This window comes from Typopeltis vanoorti, chromosome 7 (assembly GCF_054136105.1).
Source record: "Typopeltis vanoorti isolate ZY-2024b chromosome 7, IOZ_Tvanoo_1.0, whole genome shotgun sequence".
NCBI lineage: Eukaryota > Metazoa > Arthropoda > Arachnida > Uropygi > Thelyphonidae > Typopeltis > Typopeltis vanoorti.
The window spans coordinates 113,640,889-113,664,256 of record NC_143555.1 but is presented as its reverse complement, the minus strand read 5'-3'; the positions used below and the strand labels follow the sequence as shown (position 1 = coordinate 113,664,256).

The 23,368-nt window shown below is 34.9% G+C and overlaps 1 protein-coding gene across 1 annotated transcript in view; it reads right to left on the bottom strand.

The window, feature by feature from the left end:
* Positions 1-242: 242 nt before the first annotated feature.
* Positions 243-23,368, bottom strand: part of LOC150104980 (transcription factor Sp1-like) — a 72,958-nt gene continuing 49,832 nt past the window's right edge. Inside the window, exons 5-7 of the mRNA XM_090395096.1 lie at positions 19,012-19,237; positions 8,933-9,126; positions 243-919 (exon numbers count right to left, since the gene is read on the bottom strand). Coding sequence (XP_090251222.1) covers positions 678-919; positions 8,933-9,126; positions 19,012-19,237 — 662 coding nt within the window. The 3' untranslated portion in view covers positions 243-677. The remainder of the gene's footprint in view (positions 920-8,932; positions 9,127-19,011; positions 19,238-23,368) is intronic.

Genomic DNA, 23,368 nt, shown 5'->3' with positions numbered 1-23,368 from the left:
TGCTATTAACATGCATATTTTGCTTCTTGTACTGTGATATTCCACTAGACCATTAAAGCAATATATACAAATATGAACATCTAAATAACCATCTGAAACATAATACTGAATGTGTTTAATCTAAACCCAACACATTTGAAACAAATATGTTGACTTCTTAACTAAAATTTATTATTTTTTTTAAATCTATACTGCCAATACTAATTTATAAATCGAAAGCTACAGCTTTTAGATGTTTTGAAACATTGGAACACCATGTCCTTGGTTTGGGTAAATACAGTGAAAAGCCTATGAAATAATCAGCAGTTACTACTATACAACAATAGCTCCAAAAAAATGCAATTCAATACTACTTTTTTGATGATAATGTTCACAACCATTTTTTTTCCTAAAACAAGAAACAAAATTACAGAAAACACACACCAGAGTTTAAAAATGTGCACCAATATATACAATAAATGGTACTGTGACATATATGGCTGCTTTTCACTGGTTAGGATTAATACTGCTGATGAAATCAAATTCACACAGCAAACTGTTTGGAAAGAAAGCAGGAGTTTCGAAATTAAACTACCCAGTTCTATTCTTTTGTTATTAAAAAAAGAAATGCACTGCAGAATTCACAGTTTCTTGATATTAGCAGAGTTAATTCTAGCAATGGGCAATCAAATACACAATCAGGACAGTGCTGTTGAAGTTGCTAATGTCTGAGCTCCATCTAAAGATGTTTCAACAACGGATAAGTCATTGTCCTGGTCTGTATCTACAGACATGATTAATTCACAATTTTCTGTTAATTCATCTAAACCACCAGTTGTAGCATTCTTTTTGTTACTCTGATGTGTTTTCAAATGTTTTGAGAGATGATCACTACGCATGAATCTTTTGAGGCACTCAGCACACTGGAATCTTTTTTCTCCTGCAAAAAGAAACATTATATTAAAATAATACACTTTAACTGTGAAACAATTTTTTTTTTTTTTTTTTACAAAAAACCAATCGTATCATCATCGTGCTTGATCAACACATAAATTGAAGAATCTCTGCTTTTAGTTATTTTCACCATTATACACCCTCTGTCCAAAAAGAAACCGAACTTTTGATAGAAAATAAAACACATGCCAATCATAATTATTCAAATCATTTATTCCAATCAATATACTCTCCCTCAGCTTCGATACAGCGTTTGGCATGGTCAATTAATTTGTTAAATGAGTTTTTTTTATATCGGTTTTTGGGATACTGTTGAGGGTCATGGTTACTGCCACTTGAATGTTTTCAATGGTGTCGTATTGCTTTCCTTTCATTGGCAAATGAAGTCGGGGGAAGAGAAAGAAGTCACAGGGTGCTAAATCAGGTGAATATAGCGAGTGATCCGACACACAAACTTGGTTTTTGCTCAAAAACTGTCTCCCAATGTTTGAACAATGAGATGGTGCATTAGCGTGCAAAAGTGACCAGCTGCCTGCATCACGATATTCATGCCATACACAATGAATTCTTGCTATCAATACCTTCAAAACTTCGAGATAAAACTCACCGTTGACCGTTTGGCCAGACAGAATGAATTCTTTGTGGATAATGCCCTTGGAATCATAGAAACAAATCAGCATTGTCTTTACTTTCAACTTCTCTAAGCGACTTTATTTTCGGATGCCCTTCTTCTGGTGGTCTCCACTCAGCACTTTGTTTCGGCTCATACTCAAAAACACCATGTTTCGTCACCAGAAACTATCGTTTCAAGGAAGTTTGAGTCCTTATGAGCAGTTTTAATGAGGTCCTTGCAGTGTTCAATTCAATAAATTTTTTGGTCGTCGGTCAACTTGTGGAGAACAAATCGCGAATTCAATTTACGAAGGCCCAAACTCTCAGTAAAAATGTTGTGCACAGTTGATTTTGGAATCCTCAATTCATTTTGAATCAATCTCACGGTCGATTTCAGATTTTCTTTGATGAAATCACACACTTTTTGGATGTTAACTTGCTAAGTCCAGTTTTTGGACGGCCCAGCTTTTCGTTGTCCTCAAATGTCTCATAACCACTTGGATATCGCTTAGACCACTTGTAAACTTGAGTATGGGATGAGCATTTATGACTGTATGCTTTTTGAAGCATTTGATGTGTTTCGGTCCCAACACAAAAGTCAATCGCATCTCTCTGTTTGAAACTCCTTTTCCGACCATTCGTCAAAACACAGTCACTCTTGGCACTATAACTCAGTTTCTAATCAAACAAATGTCATAAACAGTTGACACAACACTAATGAAGGTTGCCGCTTTCGACAACAAAAAGACAACAGTTGGCGGCACTAGTTTCTTCTATTTTCAAAAAGTTAGGTTTCTTTTTGGACAGAGGGTGTAGTCAAAAATAGCAGAATTTTCCTTCCACTTTACTTATATTGCAATATGCTATTAATAAAAAGCTGTTTTCATTTGCATAATTATCATGGATAATAAAACTGGCTTTTTATTTATTGGTAATGTTCAATTTACAGTGAGTTACATGACATTTGACCATGCTTAGACTAGACTGTCAGAAGAATGTGCTAGGATGGGGGGGGGGGAGAGAATTACAGAGAACAATAACAGAACCAGCACCAGTAGCTATTTAAAGGGACACAGCAATTGCAACATATAGGCTGGAACAATGACCACTTAAACAACCCCTTAGCCATTTTTCATCAGGAAATCAGAGCAAACAGGGAAAAGTAGGCTACCAGAACAATTCCAAATTCTGAATGAAGATGTGCATCAATACTGGAAGCATCAATGGAAAAGAGATGGAGCTAGTACAGAAATTACAATAATACCATAACGATTTATTTAATGTTACCAATATAAAAACACAAAAACTGGTAAGATATTTTAAATTAATAACCAGATGTTAACTTCAGGCAACAGTGCCCAGGAAAAGGGCAATCACAGCACTCAACACTATAAACAAAAATAAACTTCTCAAATGGCAGCCAAACGATTTGGTCAAATTTCAAAATGGGAAATTGGATAACAAGACTATGCTTCTGGTACCAGAGAAGGTTCTAATAAGAAAGAAGTAGGAAGTTTATTTTTCACTTGGTTAGACTATAATAAATTTAGTTTAATCCTTTATCCAAGTGTAAGCAAACAAAGTTTGCACCTGAAAATATCTTCAGGACTGAGGTAAGGTAGTGCAACACCAGGCAACTCCGAACAAAAGTGGACCAAGCTCTCGTCACTCCTTGTCTCAGTATCTCCCATAATGCAAAGCACATCTCCTTGCAGACATGTATACTGCTATGTATTAAGGGAAGGGCCACTACCCAGACTGGTTTCAACCAGTATTGAGGTCTCGTCAGTGGGAGACAGACCCAAATGTGGAGATACTAAGGCAGAAGCAATAGGAGAGATCATATATACTTATAGGAGTTGCCAACAGGTGTACCACCTTATTATTGAATTACTCTGGATTTAGGGAAAGATGTTGGAAGTTTATTTTTCACTTGGTTAGACTATAATAAATTTAGTTTAATCCTTTATCCAAGAGTGATGAGCTTCGTCCACCTTTGCTCAGAGTTTCCTGGTGTTGCACTACCTTACCTCAGTCCTGAAGATATTTTCAGACACACATCAGGTGGAATTTGTCTCCATTCCTTCATCAAAACAGCACTGAGTTAGCGACAGATTGAGGACATGCTGCTCTGGACCCCAATCGCCGGTCCAATTCGTCCCACAGGTGTTTCGAAGCGGGTGGTCAGAACTCTGTGCAGTCATTTAACACCCATCTCTTCATACAATTCCATAACAGCCGCAGCTTTGTGGCATGGGGCATTGTTGTCTTGATAGTAACACGGGTCTGTTTCATAAAAACTCCACAGTGTAGGCAGCACCTGATTATCCAGAATATCAAGGTATGGAGATGCCTTCGTAGAACCACAGACAATGTCTAGTTGTCCCACCCCAAACCAACTCAATGCACTCCACACCATTACTGCTCCTCCACCAAATTTCACTGTGGGTACAACACACTGTGATAGGCTGACTCCACAGTCTGCCATCAGACTGGAGACAGGTGAACCTTGATTCATTGCTCCAGAGTACCATTTTTCATTGGTCAATTGTCCAGTTCACATACTTTGCATTAGGCCAGACGAACTTTGTTCATTGTTGTGATATTTGGCTGTGTGCTGCTGCTCTTCCATGGAAACCCAGTAAATAGAGTTCTTTTCATAAAGTACTGTGCTGATTGTAACCAGTTTTAACACCCTCCTTTCCCTGTTGGTTATTTTTGGCAGCTGCCCTGGGTGTTTTCCCACTAGTGATGCCAGAAGGCCTCCATTTGTTGATCACACTGCCAACTGTTGATTCTGGATGCTCCAGTTGAGTGGCAACAGCACATATGGACATACATCAATGTGATAGCCCACGATGACACCTCTCTCGAAGTCGCTGAGTTCATGCTATGTTGCCATACCACCTATATTCAACTGCTACGATGAAACACTACTTCCTACTATCTGTAGACTAGTTTTTATGTTATTAAAAAATCTGGAATGTTATATAACTTCAAATAACAGGGATGTCTAGACAATGATTAGTAGATATCTGTATATTGCTGTCTACACTAACTATAGCATTGCTCCCATTCTTATGGTGAATTTACTATAAACCATTCCTTTCATCCTCATGAGTTTGCTACAGTAAAAGCTGACTGTTATAGCCAAGATTTAAGCTGAAAATCAGCAATTAAATTTGAAGAATGTATAACAAGCATTAACCAGGCGTGTTATACATTCTTGTTATAGGAAGATGGTTTTGTGAAATTTGTTTTGCACCAAATTTCATGAAATCTGGTGCAAAACAGTAGTATAAGATATCAACCACTATTATTAATCATCCATGAGAGCACTGAACTCAAAAATATTAAACTCAGCACTTTACTTTATACAGATGCATGCTGTCATAATCAAATTTCTGATATGTAACCTCAAGGGATATACAGACAACACTAAGGACTATGTGATCAAAATTACATTAAAGCAGCTTATCAATTTTCCACCAAATTAGTTTCCGATTTGTCAATATTCCACTGTTAAGGAAGTTTTAACCGCATCGATACACCTGCATTTGGTCTTTCTTGGCTATCCTACTAGCAAACACCTATTTTTATAATCTTTCCACTACAATTTTAGTTAAGTGACTATACATTTGATTAGCTATGCATTTTAGAAATGTTACTAATGCAAAATTCCTTTCTGATGTCATCAAGTCCCAAGGTGCCCATAATATCTATTTCAATGCAAGCCTATCACTCATCTGCAATCAACTTACATTAAATGTGAACTAGCTATTAATGTCTTATTTGTGATCTCTGGAATTATATTTGCTCAACTGTAGACCTTCGCCTTTCCTATGCACATTGACATGTACAAAGATACCTTTGCATTAAGAACACCCCCCCCCCCGATTTACATATTCAGTGCAATAATGAAGTACCACGTGATATCAACGTCACATGCAGCTACTATAAATGGTACACATATCCTCTGTATGTAATCAGTAAACATTTGCCAGTAATGGGGAAATGTGACGATGTAAGCCAATTTGACCATGGGCAGACAGTTGGGGCCTGGAGGGTTTACAATAACTGGATTAACCATGAACAGACATCTAGCAGAAAGATTCACATTGGTCAGCCAAGCATGGTTGATCCTATAGGTGAGCATAGGGTGTCACAACTGGTATCTCAGCAATGACATGAAACAGTCTGACAGCTCACCCACCAGTACAACAGTGGGGCAATTCAACCTATTTCCACATGCACCATACCTTGCTTCGCCTGGGGTACACAGCAGAGACCAAGGGTGCCCACGATGACAGCCAGGCATCAAACAACGACTTGCATGGGCCAAGAAATGTCAGCAATGGATCCTCAACAAACGGAAGAAAGTCATCTGGAGTGATGAGCCCCATTTCCTCTTGCACCACACTGATGGCTGTGTTTGGTTTGACGTAGAAAGCATGAAGCCCTATCCCCTGGTTGCACAGTTGGGGTTCAAGAAGCTGGTGTTATGGTGTTATGTACTGTTGGTTATTATCCCACAAACACTGAATAATGAACAATACAGGGACCTGATAGCCAACCATCTCCATCTATATCTGTAGGAGGTTTACCCAACCACAGTGCCATCTTTCAACAGGAAAATGTACCTGATCATCACTCTCATACAACTACTGAGTAGTTGGACGAACATGACTGAATTCGCCACATTGCCATGGCCCCAAAACTCCCTGGACTGTCACCCAACTGAACATTTGTGGGATATGCTAGAATGGGGTATAAGAACTACTAATCCTCCTACATGGAATGAGCATGAACTGATGGAGTTGCTGCAGCAGAAAACTGCACTGAGCTAGCTTTGCTAACTCAGTGCAGTTTCTCACTGTGGCTAAATGCTCTCTGTGACATTAATTTAATAAACACAACCAGCATTTAGATCATAAATTTAATTCCCTTGTCACTAAGCAAAGAACACCATACTGTTCCAGAAAATTGGGTTACTTTGTATAACCAAGTACTTCATCTTTTTACTATTTGTATATGAGAAATTTATGATTTCTGCATTAATTCAACCTTTGTATCTTTCTGGGTGTGGCTCCTACTGATAACATTTTAATCATGCTCATCTTTGGATGTAACTCTGGGGAGTAAAGCCATTCTGCTTGGCGATAGGTTTCTGCCTGTCACTACGTACAGCCAATCATGAGTTTAGGAGTGATCCTTTGGGGTTAGTCAGTGAGATTTAGAGTGATCTTGTAGATCAGTGTTTCTCAAAGTGTGGTACACATACCCCCCCCCTGGGTATGCGAAAGGTCTTCAGGGAGGGGTATGTGGCAATTTTCAGCAATGCATCATTACCGCATGGAATCATTATTATAAACACATTTCTCAATAAATTATATTATGTATGAATTCTCCTACTCAAATTGCGAGTTACTATCGTCATGACGTTCACGTCCTGGCGATAGTAACTCGCTCCCTATGGTAAACAACACTCCCTCCCCAATAGCGTCACTATACTGAAGACACAAGAAAAACAAGTAGTTTTATTGTATCACTGAAAAAGGTACAGCGACATTTGCAGTCTGTGCAATATATTTCTCAACAAATAGTGTAATTAGAGACAACTGGTATAAAAACTGCACTAACTAATGAATCGCATCTCCCCTCCAGCAGAAACTTCTGTATAGACTCAAGCAAAACCATATGTTGTGGTGCAACATATGGTTTTGCTTGACACCACCCCGCCGTGAATGTGTTAAAACTAAGAAATATAAAGTGAATGTGTTTCAGATATTTCTGGAATTATATATTTTGGCTACAAATACAAGAGAATTTCCTGAATTAATGGATAAAACTCTAAGGATCATTTTTCCATTTCCAAGTTTATGTCTATGCGAAGTTGGATTTTCGGCCCTTGTAGATATTAAGACGAAAAAGATGAACAGCATTATAGATGTCAAACAGCATCTGAGATTGAAATTAACAACTACAGAGCCAAAGTTTGCTGAAAATTTATCCCACCATAAGCAATTTCACTTCTCTCATTGATGATAAATTATTTAAATTAAGTAAAAATTTGTAGTATCTTTATAAATTTTATTCTGTTAAAAATAAATCATATTTTTTTGTTTACATGAACATATAAATTCAAATAAAATACACATTTACAATGAAATATACTTTATTTATTATTTTGATAAGGGGGTACTTGGTAATAATGAAAATTTAAGAAGGGGTACGTGGAACGTGGATATCTGAAGTTCGAGAACCACTGTTGTAGATCACTCTTTTTTTGAAGAGAGAGAAAGAGCGAGAGGTACCCCCCCCCCCCCCAACAACATCTCAATAAAGTGGAAACCAGTTTGGGTAGTAATCCTTCCATAATGCATGTCTGAGAGGAAGTGTTTTGAATTATAGGATACTAAGACAATTGATGTAAAGTTATCAGCCTATGTACGAGTAGCCTAGTTGTAAAGATACTTCATGTGTAAACACTTAGATAAAGGAAAAATGAACATAATTTCTTGGCCAGTATCATTTACTGGATTAAAATTGTAAACATTCTACAGTACATTTCTGTACATGCTATACAGTTTAATGTCATCATTACAGTGCATGTATATGTATAAATAGCACTTATTGTTTCACTGAACATATGTAGCAAATTATGATTATTAATTATGTAGACATGGTTCCATGTACTTCAGTTTCATAATTTGATTTTGTATTGTAAATCTTTCCTGGAACAGTCAAATAAGGAAACACCTCTATAATTTTTATGCTGATTTTATTTATCGAACTTTTTAAAAATTTTTTTTTTTTTTTATGAATTGGTATGATACGACTACAGTACTCCAATCCTTGGATTCTGGCTTATGCACAAGTATTTATATATTGCAGCCAGTACAACTTATATATCTATATTGTAGGCACTACAAGTTAAATATCTCACTATAGCAGCACCAGTATTTATATTTTTCCTGGTATTTTCTATACTGCTCTACTGTTTGTTGCCTGATTTAATAAATTTTCAAATTACTGCAGCCAGAATATCCAAATTTTCTGTTAAGGATATCACCTTAACAATCTTTGATTTCTTCTGTTTACTCTTTTCTCCATTTCTAAGTTTACACATTAGTCTCAGAAACATTCTGAATTACAACTTATTTTTACCAAAATATTCTAAGCCTTTTGATTAGCTTATGCAACTTAGCTTCTCTACACATCTCAATGGTTTCTAAATTTTTCATACAGATTTCTATGAAGGCTAGTTCTTGGCTGTGACAACTGGACTTAACACATAAGGATAAGGTGCAGTTAAATATTAACAGCATTACTTTTATTTTGTATAATTCTAAAATAAAAATTTTATTTGAAGAAGTGCACCACTTACCAGTGTGGGTTCTTCTGTGTCTTTGTAATTCATCAGATCGAGTGAATCTTTTCCCACAGAATAGCCAGTTACAAACAAACGGTCTCTCACCAGTATGCCAACGTAAATGAGCACGCAAATGAGAAGTTTTACCATAAACTTTGTTACAGCCAGGAACATGACAAATGTGTTGTTTCTTTTTTGTTTCACTGTTCCTATTGAATGGCATTATGAAACTTTATTAAGATGAGTGAAAAATATCTACAGTTAATATTCAACAATAAAGAGAACAAGACATTTATAATCTTTTAAAAATAAAAGATGAATGTTAATATCCAGAGTAGAATACAGATCTGGTGTTCCATTAATGTATGTCATCTTGTGACATACATTAATGGAAACAAAACATGTTTATATAAAAAGATTTAATACCCTTCATTATTCACCCTTTATCTTGAAAAAAAAATTCAAAAGCACATGCATAAAGACTTATTAAATCAAGTGGGAGAAAAAAAGTATTGATATAACCTTCTCTGTAAAATTATAGAAATATTTGAAGTAAAAAAAAAAAGAAAAAAAAAAAAAGGGGGGGGGGGGGAATTAACTAGCAGATTAACATGCAATGTGGAGAAGTGTAGACCAGGGGTCGGCAACCAGTGGCCCAAACATTTTTAGTTTTGCATTTTTGGCAGCCCATAAAAAGTTGACCATACTTACATGGCATGTGGCCCATATACTGAATTATTTAAATAATACATTTTATAATATGAATAATAAATTAAAAATAATTTTATACCTATACTTTGTGATATCACCTGTGCAACTTGGAAATACAAACAAAAGGAAACTTTTGTTGGTATTATTGAAGATTTACAAACAGAAGTTTCAACAAGATTTGTTGATTTTCATAAAAATAGCATCGAATCCGATTATTTTTGAACACTTTTAATGTCAACATTGATGACGTATCAAACCAACTACAGATGGAAGTTTTGGAATTACAGTACAACGAAACATTAAAGAACAAATTTTCGTTAGAAAATATCCAAAAATTTTATCGATGTTCACCAAAAAAATGTGAAGGATTAATCAGTTTCGCAAAGAAAATAGTTCCATTTGGAAGCATATGCATTTGTGAATAAGCATTTTCTGCCATGAGTTTTAGAAAAAAATAAATTTTCTTCTCAACCTGACTGATGAACTTTGCATGCTTTGATTCAAATTTGCACCTCAGGTTGTAAAGTGGATATAAATAATTTGGCTAAGGGAAAACAATCACAAAAGTCACATTAAGCAGGGACACACATATCACGATGCATAAACTATATTACTTTGTTTTTATGTGATAATTTTTTGTTGAGTTTCATTTTCATGCTTGTTTCATATCTGGTACTTTAAATATTTGTGTTTTTTTAAAATTGATATAATAAAAATTAATAATTTAAGTATTTTTACACTCACTATTTTCTCTTAATTAAATGCTTGCAGCCCGATCATTAAAAATAAAAGTTGAATGTGGCCCACGAGTCTGAAAAGATTGCAGATTCCTGGTGTAGACCATCAGTATATGCATACTGATGTTCTACAGAATTGTTTGTGTAAATTTAAAATTTCTGTTTCAAATTACCAGTTTCGGTTATTAGTAAATTTATATTTTGAGAAACTGCATATTTAATTGCTTGCTTTTATGTGTGTAAAACGTTTATATGTAGCACTAATTTTTAACGAAGTGAATGAAGTAGATTCACTTGTTAGTTTGACCTAAAATTAGTATTAAGTTTCATATTTGTGTATGCTTAAAATATAACTGAAAATATGAGTTTTAATGGCTTTTAAGCAAAGCACAATGAAGATAATGTGGAATGGCAGCAGTTTCCCTTACTTCAACTGAAGCATTCTATGAACGAGTGAATAAAACATGGTAACTAGTAACCAGCTGGATACAGAGCTGTGTATGTAAGAGATATAGATATAACTAAGATGAAAAGCCAAACAGCTGTTTTTTTCTGGCGAGGTTGATATAAGTTAAGAGGATAAAAATCCCTTATTGTTTTTCAGCCAGTAAGCGAAACTAAGATCGAAAACTACGATCTGTAACGTTTCATGCCGATGAACTGTCAGCGTATCCAAGCGTAAGTGACCACTTGGTAGTGCCACCCCACGGCAACTCGTTGCAAAGGTGGAGCAAGCTCCCTCACTGTTCTTGATATTTTCTCATAATGTAAAACACACAGCTCTTAAGAGATGTAGTACTGTTTTACATTATGAGGAGAGGTCACTACCCAGACCGGTTTCAACCTTTTTCTGGGTAGTGACCTCTCCTCATAATGTAAAACAGTACTACATCTCTTAAGAGCTGTGTGTTTTACATTATGAGAAAATATCAAGAATAGTGAGGGAGCTTGCTCCACCTTTGCAACGAGTTGCCGTGGGGTGGCACTACCAAGTGGTCACTTACGCTTGGATACGCTGACAGTTCATCGGCATGAAACGTTACAGATCGTAGTTTTCGATCTTAGTTTCACTTACTGGCTGAAAAACAATAAGGGATTTTTATCCCCTTAACTTAGATATAGATATGTTGAGATGTGGAAGAATTTTTGGAACGAATTAGAAGTTCCATGAGTATTATCAAAAAGAAAGATGTTTTAAAAGCTATTTAGCTGTTATATTACAAAAGTAATTTAATAGAGATTGTTGAAGATAGTTATAGGAACAACTTTGGAACTTGACAAATGAAGCTTCTCATATAGGAAGAGAAATGTTTATCTGATATTAAAGGTTCCATTAGCAGTAACGTTTTGACGGCTTTTTTTTTTAAAAATCAACTTGTTGTATTCTCCAAATGTTCAACCATTTTCCTTGGGAATGCTTTGTATAAGAAGAGGAAAAAGACTGTGAATATTGAAGAAATAAAATGGAAAGGAGAAACCATATGTGGGATTTTTTTTAGAAGCCATTAAAGGGAGAATTCTAGACAGTGTTTGAATTTGAACTTCTATTGTCAAGTCTGAACTTTTCACATCTCTAAGAGATATGAAATATCAAAGAGAAGGATGTTGTAAAATTCTATCAAACAATTGACTTATAAGTCTTAGAGGATATCATAAGCAATTTAATAAGATTAGTTTTATTATTTGACATCTATAAAGATCAACACATAACCGACTGACTACACAATCCATCTACTCACACCGTGCCATCTACCATCCACTAACAATATTTTTACCTGTATGTAATCATCAGAAAAGTCCATACACCTATTCCTCTTCTTGTGATGATGATGAAAATTTGAACCCAGGGCTTTTCCAACTAAAGGGTGCAATGTGTGACATTGCACTTTTTTTTTTTCTTTTTAAATAATGTAGTGTAAATACAGGCAGCCCTGGGTTATGGACAACCTAACTTACGGCATTCTTCCGTACTTACGAATGGGCTTCCAAGGCATCCCATAAGGATAATTAATAAATTGGGAACTAGTTTGCTCGGCGACTGTGCCCTCATGTAATGACTTTTCTAGCTTTACAGAAGAAGACATCGCCAAAGCTAGAAAAGCTGTGGTGGATAGTGGCAATGCACTGCAATTGGATATCAATGAAAATGATGTCACTGACTTACTAGAGTCCCATTCTCAAGAATTAACCACTGAGGACCTTATGAAGAGAGAAGCAGCTGATAGAAACACAAGAACATGAAGAATCAGAAGATCTAGAGCCAAGAAAGTTTATGACAAAAGAATTAGCTGAAGCCTTTCGTCTCATTGAAGCAGGATTTGCTAAGCTTGAGGAACAAGATCCTAGCACTGAGCAGTTTAAAAAGGCTTACTGTGTAGATGTTGAAAGTTTATTTTTCACTTGGTTAGAGTATAATAAAATTAGTTTAATCCTTTATCCAAGTGTGAGCAAACAAAGTTTGCACCTGAAAGTATCTTCAGGACTGGGGTAAGGTGGTACAACACCAGGGCAACTCATTGCAAAGGTAGCTACCAACACTCCTATCTCAGTATCTCCTATAATGCAAAACACATCTCCTTGTGGATATGTCTAATGTTATGCATTAAGGGCAGGGCCACGAGTTGCCCTGGTGTTGTACCACCTTACCCCAGTCCTGAAGATACTTTCAGGCGCAAACTTTGTTTGCTCACACTTGGATAAAGGATTAAACTAATTTTATTATAAAGCTTACACTGTAGTTTAGACCATCAGCTACTACAAGGCCATTTACGATGAAAAAAAAAGAAAAAGGCTGTGCAAACAACCCTAGATAGCTTTTTTAATAATAGACTTCAGTGGTAAGCTCCCCTTAGAAAAAGATGATTTATTAGTCAGTTTTGATGTCTCTGCCCTCTTCACAAATGTTCCAATCAACTAAACAATCCTTCTTTTACAGGACAATTCTCTCCCAATATCACATCACTCTTTGCGCATGTATTACATTCTGTCATACTTTGGAACTTGGCAAATGAAGCTTCTCATATAGGAAGAGAAATGTTTATCTGATATATTTTGTATAGCAAAACACTTTACTTACAAAAAGAAGGTACCATGGGCTCACAATTATCCCCCCACCCCCATTGCTAACTTTTACATGGAATATTTTGAGCAACATGCTCTAGATTCCTCTCCTTTAAAACCCAAAGTCTGGCTTAGATACATTGACGATGTTTTTGCTATCTGGCCCATGGCCGCCAGACATTAGACACTTTCCTCAGCCACCTAAACAAACAACGCAAACACATACAGTTCACAATTGAGATTGAAAAGCAGAACACGCTTCTGTTTCTAGATACAGTTGTCACGTCTTCTTTCTGGCAGTCTTTCCTTCACTGTTCATCGGAAACCAATGTATACTGGCCAATATATACACATAAATTCCTACCACCATGCAACACAAAAACTAGGTGTCATTACTCTAAAAAAACAGGGCTTTGAAGATTTGCTCCAATGAACAAGTGCTTAAAGATAAATTTAAAGTTATCAGCAATACTTTCCTAAAAAATGGTTACAGCCACTGCCTGTTAAGAACGGATATTTCATTCGACTTAGAGCAGAGAGTCTGTTGATTGCAGTGTTCCGTAATAGCTGGGAGCTCGTTAAGTTTCCGTGATTCTACGGCTAACGAACGTGGTTTCGGTGATCGTTGATGTATACAAGGCGATTGAAAATCCCATTTGTAAGATCGAAGATCGTTTTTTTTTTCCCCTTTTCCTATATACTATCAACAAAATTCTCTACAAGACCTAACTTAAAAACAAAGATAAACTATCTACACTAAAACTGTAACCATTCCATACATTAAGAGAGACATCAGATAAAATAAACAGAAATACAACCTTAAAGCCACCTTTAAACCTCCTGCAAAATTAACTTACTCAACTCATCCAAAGACCCACTCCCTCTGCTGGCCCACCTCCGGAGTATACCGTATTCTTTGCACCTGTAATCTACCCTATATAGGAGAAACAGGATGCAATTCTTATCAGACAAAAGGAACATTAAACGACACATTAAATATAATAGCTATGGTGAAGCTGGCCTTTCTGATCATGCCTTGAACGCTTTACATAGAATTGACTGGAAAAGCACCTGTTGTTTACATCACACCAAAACATGGCATGAATGCAAATTTAAAATTAAATTTAAAATGCAAATTTGATAAGAATCTCAAAGGAAGCCTGTGAGATTCTTATCAACCACTCTAATCTTAACAATAATGGTGGTCTAAAAATCCCAAGAATATGGTAGGCACATATTCTACCCACTTAACCTTTTTCCCTAAGAGTTGTTTATAAATAGGACCATAGGTAATCCAGAATCTTAAATCCAATATAACAATTGTCATGTTAAATTAGGACATCATTGTTACTGTAATAAAAGTATCTATATGAAAGAATGTTTCTCTGCTGTTATCTTAAATAGACTATAGCTTTGATATAGGATTTTTTTTTTTTAAATGAATTTATTTTAATTTTATTTTTCTTTATTTTTGTTTTCATGCCAGTAGAATAACGTTAATCAAATCATTGTCCCTTTAGCATACTGTATGAAATATAATTCAGCTTGTCTTTGTATATATGTGGATACTCCAGATGATGACTTTAATATAAAGGTTGAAACATCGGGAAATTAAAATTAGTTATTTATAACACGGTTGTAGAGTCCATAATTTGTCTAAAATGAATGCTGATCACCATGTAACACTAAAGGAAAAGGAGACCTACATCTTTAACTTAACTTCAATGCATATTTTGAATCAAGGTAATATGAATATAATTAGCTATAAAATATTTCAGGATCCTGATTAATTTATAGATAAATTTTACTAATGATGTTATCGGCTAGACTTTTTGAAGTACATTAATGAGAAAGCACGAGGTTTAAAAACCACATATAAATTTTGAGGTCAACAAGTACAGAAAAATTTTAAATGACTAAAAATTGATATATAGCTATTATTATTAATGTGTGACATCTCCATGGAATCAAAGAACTCATTGCACTTTACACCACACAACCTACCATCTACACACTACACTATTTACTGTGCGCTAATAGTATTTATGTTTGGTCAATTGTGTTCTCTGGCTGATTTTCCTGCCTGCAAGATGAAAAACCCAAATTTCTGGAGAAAAAAATGCAGTTTCCTCTGTATACGATCAGCTAACTCACCTTCAACTAGAAAAAAAAAAAGTTTTTTCTCATCATATTAAGAATCAAACTCAGGTTTTTCCAATTGAGGAACACTGTTCTCCCATCATTCTTCAAACTGCTATGGAAAGGCAGCTGAAAAAAAACACGTATGAATGTTTCTTTTCAGCAGTATGAATATAAATGATGCTTAAATAAAGAGAAACCTAACTTGAAAACCTATGTCATGAGATGGAACTACTGTTTAGCAAACTAAAACATGTAAACAAGATAAAACACAAAGGAGGTAATAGGAGATCCCATGACACAATTCTGGTGGTCATTCTCAGATATGAATAAAGGAAGTCTTTCATGAGAGGCTGCACTTATTTTAAAGGCAAAGTCAGGTGAAGATATTTTTTTTTTTTTTTGTTTACATGTTTTAGTTTGCAAAACAGAGTTAGTCACTGCACAGAAATGGATTATAATCAAAACTGTAAAAAACGTTCTTCACTGTTGGTTGTACTTGCATTTTCTATTAGCAATATAAGTATTATTATAACAGTATGAACGTCCTAGTTAAATTCATCTGCTTTATTACAAATCATGTTTTGGTTCTGCAATTTAATTCAAATTATATGAATGAAAATTGCAATTTGCAAGTTCAGTGATTAACATAGTGACAAGTTTATTCTATAGTATTTCATAACACAGATGTTTTAACAATTAATGAGACTGTACTAATGAAAAGTAAGTGATAAGTTCTGAAAAATTTATCACAATTGATGTCATATATTGTTAGTTTTCCAAAAACTCCGAGATTAGAATTTCCACTTTATATATAATGGCTATGTTACTATTAATTTAGTAATAGAAACATTTTTGAGAATACTAATTTAATGTTAACAGGAAGAAATCTTCAATATAGACAAGAAATGTGGAGAAGAAAGGCTATTGATCAATGCCCAAATCCTCACCTTCCTGTGGTGCATCCTCCTACTAGGTTTTCACCCATATGTTGAATAAATGAAGATAGTTCGTAATTTGACTTTGGTTGACTTAGATCCAAACTGCATGTACTGACTTAAACAATATATGAAATACAAGACAATCAAATACATGATGGCTGAGACAATGCCTTGTTAAACAAGCCTCCAAATGTTTTCATCATGGAACCAGGGTGAAGAGTGAAAAGCAGATATACTAGTGGTGGTTAAGAAATACCAATGGGGGGGGGGGGAATGCAAAAGAATCAAAAATATATCATGTTGACATCATTAGTGTTACCAAGAAGACAACAAAAACAGATAAACTAATAAATAATAACTATAGTATGATGTATTCAAGCAACAAGAATCAGAAAGAAAGAATAGCTATAATATTCAATAATAAACAATAAGATAAACTTCTTGAATGGTAAGCAATTTTAATTGTGATGTGGACAAATTTCATAATGGGGAAACAGGAAAACGAGACTTATTTGCACATATGGTTCTAGTAGAAAGGTTAGTAAGAAAGAACTAGTAGAATTTTTTAAGTCATTAGCTGGTATAAAGAAAAAGCGGTTCTTGTTGGAGACCTAAACCAAGCAGCTGTTGCTGTTAGTCAACATCCATTTACCATACCTCTTCAAACCTACCTACCTACTTAAATTTCATTTTCTTTTATTTCATTCCTCCTAATCCATAAAACAGTTTCTTCAGGCTGAAGAAACCCTGTCTTTATTTCACTACTCATTGCAAGCAAAGGTTGGTCGATTGGTAGAGCCTCTGCTATTAATGGCTCAGTTAAGTAAATTTGAGTGCGGTTAGTAGTTGGAAGGTGACCAATCGTTCGATGCTGTTGGCACACTCTCCTTTGATGAGTCTTTGGACTCCATGGAAGTGTCAAATAATAATAATAATTATCACAATATTGCCACATGTCTGCTCATTCAAGACTTGAAAAGAGCAAAGGTCTAAAATTAGAGAAATGCTATATGAGCAAAGATTATGAAACAGTTTATAAAACCAAGTTGGTCAGGAGATAAATATCCATGAAATCAAAAAAGGAATACATAAAAAAAAGAGATAAAGCATCAACCTGTACAAAAAGTGCTGAATAATTGTAAAAGCAAATACAATATAGTTGAAAGGATAAAAACCTGCCATCCCCAGGAAGTGGAAAGAATCAAAATATAAAGGGGTTAGAATATACAGATCAATGCAGTTAGCCTAGCGGCTATGAGCTTCACAACCATATGCCTGGGGAAGGAGTGTCCTAGGTTTGATTCCCGTCGATGATGTGAGGAGCTTAAGGATCTTCCTCAGCCATAGTCAAGTTAGCTGGTCTTGGGCATGGGCAGCAGGGTCCCCCCCCCCAGCTTATCTGGGGTTTTTCATCCTGCAAGCAGGCAAACTGGCCCTGTGAACACACACAAAAAAGCGATATTCATGATTACAATCGTGAATATCGCCCTTAGGGAGATGCAGCAGAGGAGTGGCGAACCAGCTGCATTAATATGCCAGTAACCCCTCATTAGGAGGGGATTCAACCCGTCGTAGGACGGACAAGAAGGATAGGATAGGAGGAGAACATACAGATAGTGGTGGCTCAAATTTTTTGACTGCTCGTAACTCTCAAAAACCAAATGTAATTCAACAAATAATTAAATATGCAGTTCAACCTTTATAATTTCTCCTTTCTCTTCCTTTTTTCTGCTATTATTTTTGTAACCTGATCCATGTTCTTAGTGTTACAGGCTGCTCTCCTCTGCTGAATCAAGATATACAAAGTATTTCAGGATAAGCTGTGATTTATGGCCCTTGCATTTAGGAAAATGAATTTAGAGAAAAATCAGAAGTAGATTCAAAACTTACAAGAAAAAATTGCCGAAATCCAGAGTGACAGAAGAAACATCTTGTTCTTAGTTCTTCATAGTTGAACTAAAATGTGTTTCTTGCAATACCTTCAAATGCAAAAAATGCTGAAATGACAGTGATCATCAATTTTAGCACCTTTTAAAACAGAGTTAATAAATTAATAATTTACAAAGTGCACAAGAAGACTGCAGAATGCTACAGCAAACAAACACGGAGTAAATATACTTGTCAGAAATTCTCAGTTATTGTTCATCAAATGATTATAAAACATCCAATAGAGAAAGAGATGGAAGAGGAAAACAGTATATAAAAGAGACAAGGTTCTCCGGCATTTATGAAGAAATTTGACAAGCATCTGCCAGTCCTTATAAAACATTACTAAAATCTTTACACAAAGACTTGACTCTTACCAGGCAAACTCATGGAGGTTATAGAAAGAGTTTGCTATGGTGAATTTCCTTTATAATAGCACTGTGTTTATGGGAGTATGCCTTGTCAGTACTATATTACAGAGATTGAGTTATAACATTATTTGCTATAGCGAGAATGAATTGTAATAGAGTATGGATGACTCACTTCAAGAATATGTTTAGTAAATAACCATTATACTAACCTTCCCTCACCATCCCTACAATTAGGACAGGTACATGCTACTCTTCGAAGCCTTCGGCCAGCAGATAAGTCAGTATTAGCTGTTGAAGAATCAGATGATGTTGGAGTTGAAGAAACATTTTGACCTTGTGGAGTAGAAGCTTGAGAATTTGTAACTGTTGGTGTTGCAGCAGTAGCTACTATCTGCCATTTAGGTGGATCATTAGGATCATGCTGTAGTTGTTGAGCTGGGAGGGAAAAAAAAAACAACAAGAAAATTAGATTGATCACCAAATATCATAATTCATTTATATCATAAATAGACACTGGAAATTTAAAAATTTTTATATTAGTAGTAGAGGATTTTAATAAAGTACTTTGTTTTCTATTTAACTTCATATTAAAAAGTCTTTAGACTCCCTCTTATAAGCAGAATACAAAAGCTTTAGACTGGATACCAAACACAGAACTTTTTCATGAAGGATGGTTATTACACACTAAACAAAAATAAAAAAAAATAAATTAAAAAAAATCATCTCCACCTAAAATTTACATGTACATCATAAAATATTTATATACTTCAACTTTCACTGCTGAGGCCATTATTTAACAATATATGCTTTATTTTGTAGTTAACGGTGTCACTATTTGACAGTGAAAGGGCTTGATTTTGAAAATCATAAATAAATCGGTAGTGGAAGTGTTAAGCAAGCTTGATTTATAAGGATTTAAAATTAAATGTATAACTGATTTTTTGAATGGACTTATAGAAATTTCAACTTGTTCTGATTTGGAGAGAGAGAGAGAGAGACCTAAACAGTTCTGTTACACTGTTGCTTTTCAGGAAAAACAAATTTCTAATTAGCCTGAAAAGAGGCCTGTTACTCATGTTTGCACTTAATATCTAATGAAGTATCTACAATCTTTTCATTATCTACAGATATACTAATAATTAGAACTGGTCTCATGCTAATACTAACACATTGACATTGGATTCAAATTGCACAATAACATGATGTTTTTTGGTGACAGATGACTTTCCCTGTCTGATGTGAGGCCAGTCCTGCTTACTGAAGGCATTAAAGTTTTAAACTTAGTGATGCATCATCATCAACTTACTGATAGGTATTCCTTAGGTCCTTACTGAATATGATAATAGTACTACTACTACTAGTTAAATTTAAATCATTAATAATTTCCTATTGACAATTTTCCTCCAAATGGGTGTCAGGATACCAACAGAGTTCAGTCCCCTGAAGTACTTCTAATAACATCATTCCACCTAGACCTTTAGTCTTTCTCTGGATCATTTTCCAGCCATCCTGGTGTCAAAACATGTTTACTAACTTGTCCTCTCCTCATCAGTTTAAGTGACCACTTCTCATATTCTGAATGTTAAGAAGGTCAAGTTCCTTTTTAATATCTTCATTTTTAATATAATTCTGCCACTGTTTGCTCCCTTAATTTTTCTTAGGACTATCATCATATCCGTGGTCTATCTTTGTTCAACTCGTTTCTAATCCACTTCTCAGATCAAAAATTGGTTTTAACACTCATGTATACAACTTGTTTAGTGTTTTAACTAATTTCTCTTTCTTGTTGTAGATAAATTTATTCATTGACTCATCCACCATACCAGCTTTACTTATTCTATTTCCAATCTTTTTTGTCATCTTCACAATAAACTGTACTTAAATAACAAACAGGCTACTTGTTTGTTGGAGTAAATGGAGTTGAACTCATTGCAGATGAACCTGATGTTTTTCATCTTTGTACCTATTTTCATAGTTTGTCTTATAATTGTAGCATAACAACTTTTCTCTTGGAACTCTGTCATATGCCTTTTCCAGATTTACAAAACTTAAATTTAGCTCTTTGTTATATAAAAACCCCTACAGTTTAGCACCTCTTCAAGTATGTTTGCATAAATCTTACCTGGAAGACTCAACAGAGAAATACCCTAATGCTCACACTGTTTTATTTCCTTATATATATATATATATATATATATATGTGTGTGTGTGTGTGTGTGTGTGTGTGTGTGTGTGTGTGTCGAAAAATAGCTTGGTATCTTTAATAAATATATATATATATATACATACACACACAGTAAAACCCCATTTTTACGTTCCCGCAATTTACTTTTTCCTGCCATTTACGTCATTTTCCGTTGGTCCAGTCTTAAGGTCTATTCTTAGGATGTATTGTTTTCCCGCCATTAACAACTTGATGCGGACGTTATTTCCCGTGATTTACATTTTTTTCTCGGGTGGCAATACTGATTTTCGAATCAATTGCTGTGGAAATCTGCGCATTGCTGTTTCCCAGATGGTGTTACTTACTTTCGGCTGTAGTTTCGTTTCCGCAATCACAGTGACCTACACGCTTGCCGCAGTAATGTAGTGATGAGCGACACCATGATTTTTCAATCACAGTACGAACTGATATTGCAGAATTTCTACTACGTAATTTAGCGTGAAAGTTGCTTTCAAGTGGTGGATTATCCATGTTAGTAACAGGGAGAAAAAAGACAGAAAATGTATTTTGGTAGAAGAAAAGATTGCAATTCTGCGAAGTGATTGGCATTCCGGAACACGTGCGCATTTAGCAAAAGATCTTGGACTCTCCGTGTCCACTTTGAACACGATAGTAAAAAAACAGGTCAAGCACTGAACTCAATGCAAAGCAATCTGGCGCAATGTAAAAAAAAAAAAAAAAAAGGCAAAAACAATCAACAAATAAAGATTATTTTAAATAGATAAATGTAAATAATTGTAAATTCATTTGTTTTCAGTTATTAAATTTTGTAATCTGGTATGTAGACTCATATACTAGCAGTAAGTCATCTTTTAGCCTTCAAGTTTTTTTTTTTTACATTTCCTGCTATTTACACTTTTTTCCATCAGTCCCCTGAAAAGTGTAAAAAAGGGGTTTTACTGTATATATGTATGTATATGATATATATATATATATATATATATATATATATATATATATATATATATCATCTGATTCTTCTTGCAATAGTCATTCCTTTGTCTCGAGTTTTCTGATTAGACTGCAAAATCATTTTGTTTCTTTTAGCCTTCCTGATATTTATCTTCTATATTCTTGCCAATCTTTTGTCTGGCTGCTTTTATGCACTGCTTTGCTTTCTTATATTTTCTCTGTCTGCCAGAGGACATGCTGACTTATTTGCTAGGATGAACTTTCATCCTAGCAAATAAGTCATAAGTCAAATAAAAATAGGCCACCTGGTTAGCACATCAGCTCTCCAGCCAAAAGGCTGCGAGTTCGAATCCTGCCATGGGCATGGATGTTTGTGAATCATGCATGGGCGGTTGGTAAAGACGGAGAGTTGTAGAGTAGGTACCCTCCTTCGATGAGTCTTTGGACTCCCTGGAGGCATTATATAATAATAATATTCCATTTAAAATTAAATAAAAAAAATCATTGCCCTCTAATTTTCGCAATTCACCATGAAATTCTAATTTTTATATCCTCGCAGACAACTTCCCCATAAACCCATAACTGAATCGACATTTTCTTCATGCCACTGAATCTGAATACAAGAACCAAGGTTTGGTTCTTGTATTCAAATGTTTATTTTATTCTTCAACAAAATTTGTATATTTCAGACTACAGTTCATTTCTGAGAGCTGCTTGACTGATTCTTTTAAAACTGTCATAACGAAAAGAAAAATATGTAAAATTCATTTTTATCTTGTCAAAAACAGAAAATGGTAATCACATCCTCTTTCAAATCCCCCTATATGCAGGAAGACCTCGCCTAACGCGATTAATTAAGCTATCAATTAATGCACGCTAAACAAAATCGAGTTAAGCGAATGCAATAAACAATAGGAATAATTACAATTCATCCGTCAGTTAGCATAAATTTGGACAAAAAAAATTATAGTATAAGTTATATTAGAGGATAAAATCATCAAAGTTAATAAAAATTGGTTGCTTAAATTTTTATTTAATGTCTAAACATTTGGCTGAGCTACTTTTTTTTATAAAAAAAATTAAATAAAGATGTTTGAATCATGCTCAACTCTTTCATCTTGTCATTCAATTTTGCAATAGCTGGCGATTGCTTTATCACGATTTCGGCAGACTTTGAAGCTTCGTTCCACATCAGGATCAGCATCAAACAATTTCCTTAGCATACTCAATCTGATTGAAAACTAGCTCAAATTCTTTTGCAGTTAGCTTCTTAATAGTAAAATTCTCTTGTTGTTTGCACTACTTATCTTCTTCTTCATACGCTGTTCTAGTTGAAGATCATTCTCACTTAACTGTTCTGAACAGGAATCGACCAAGTTTCTCACATCTTCATTATCCAGTTCATTAAATCCAAGTTCTTTTCCAATTGT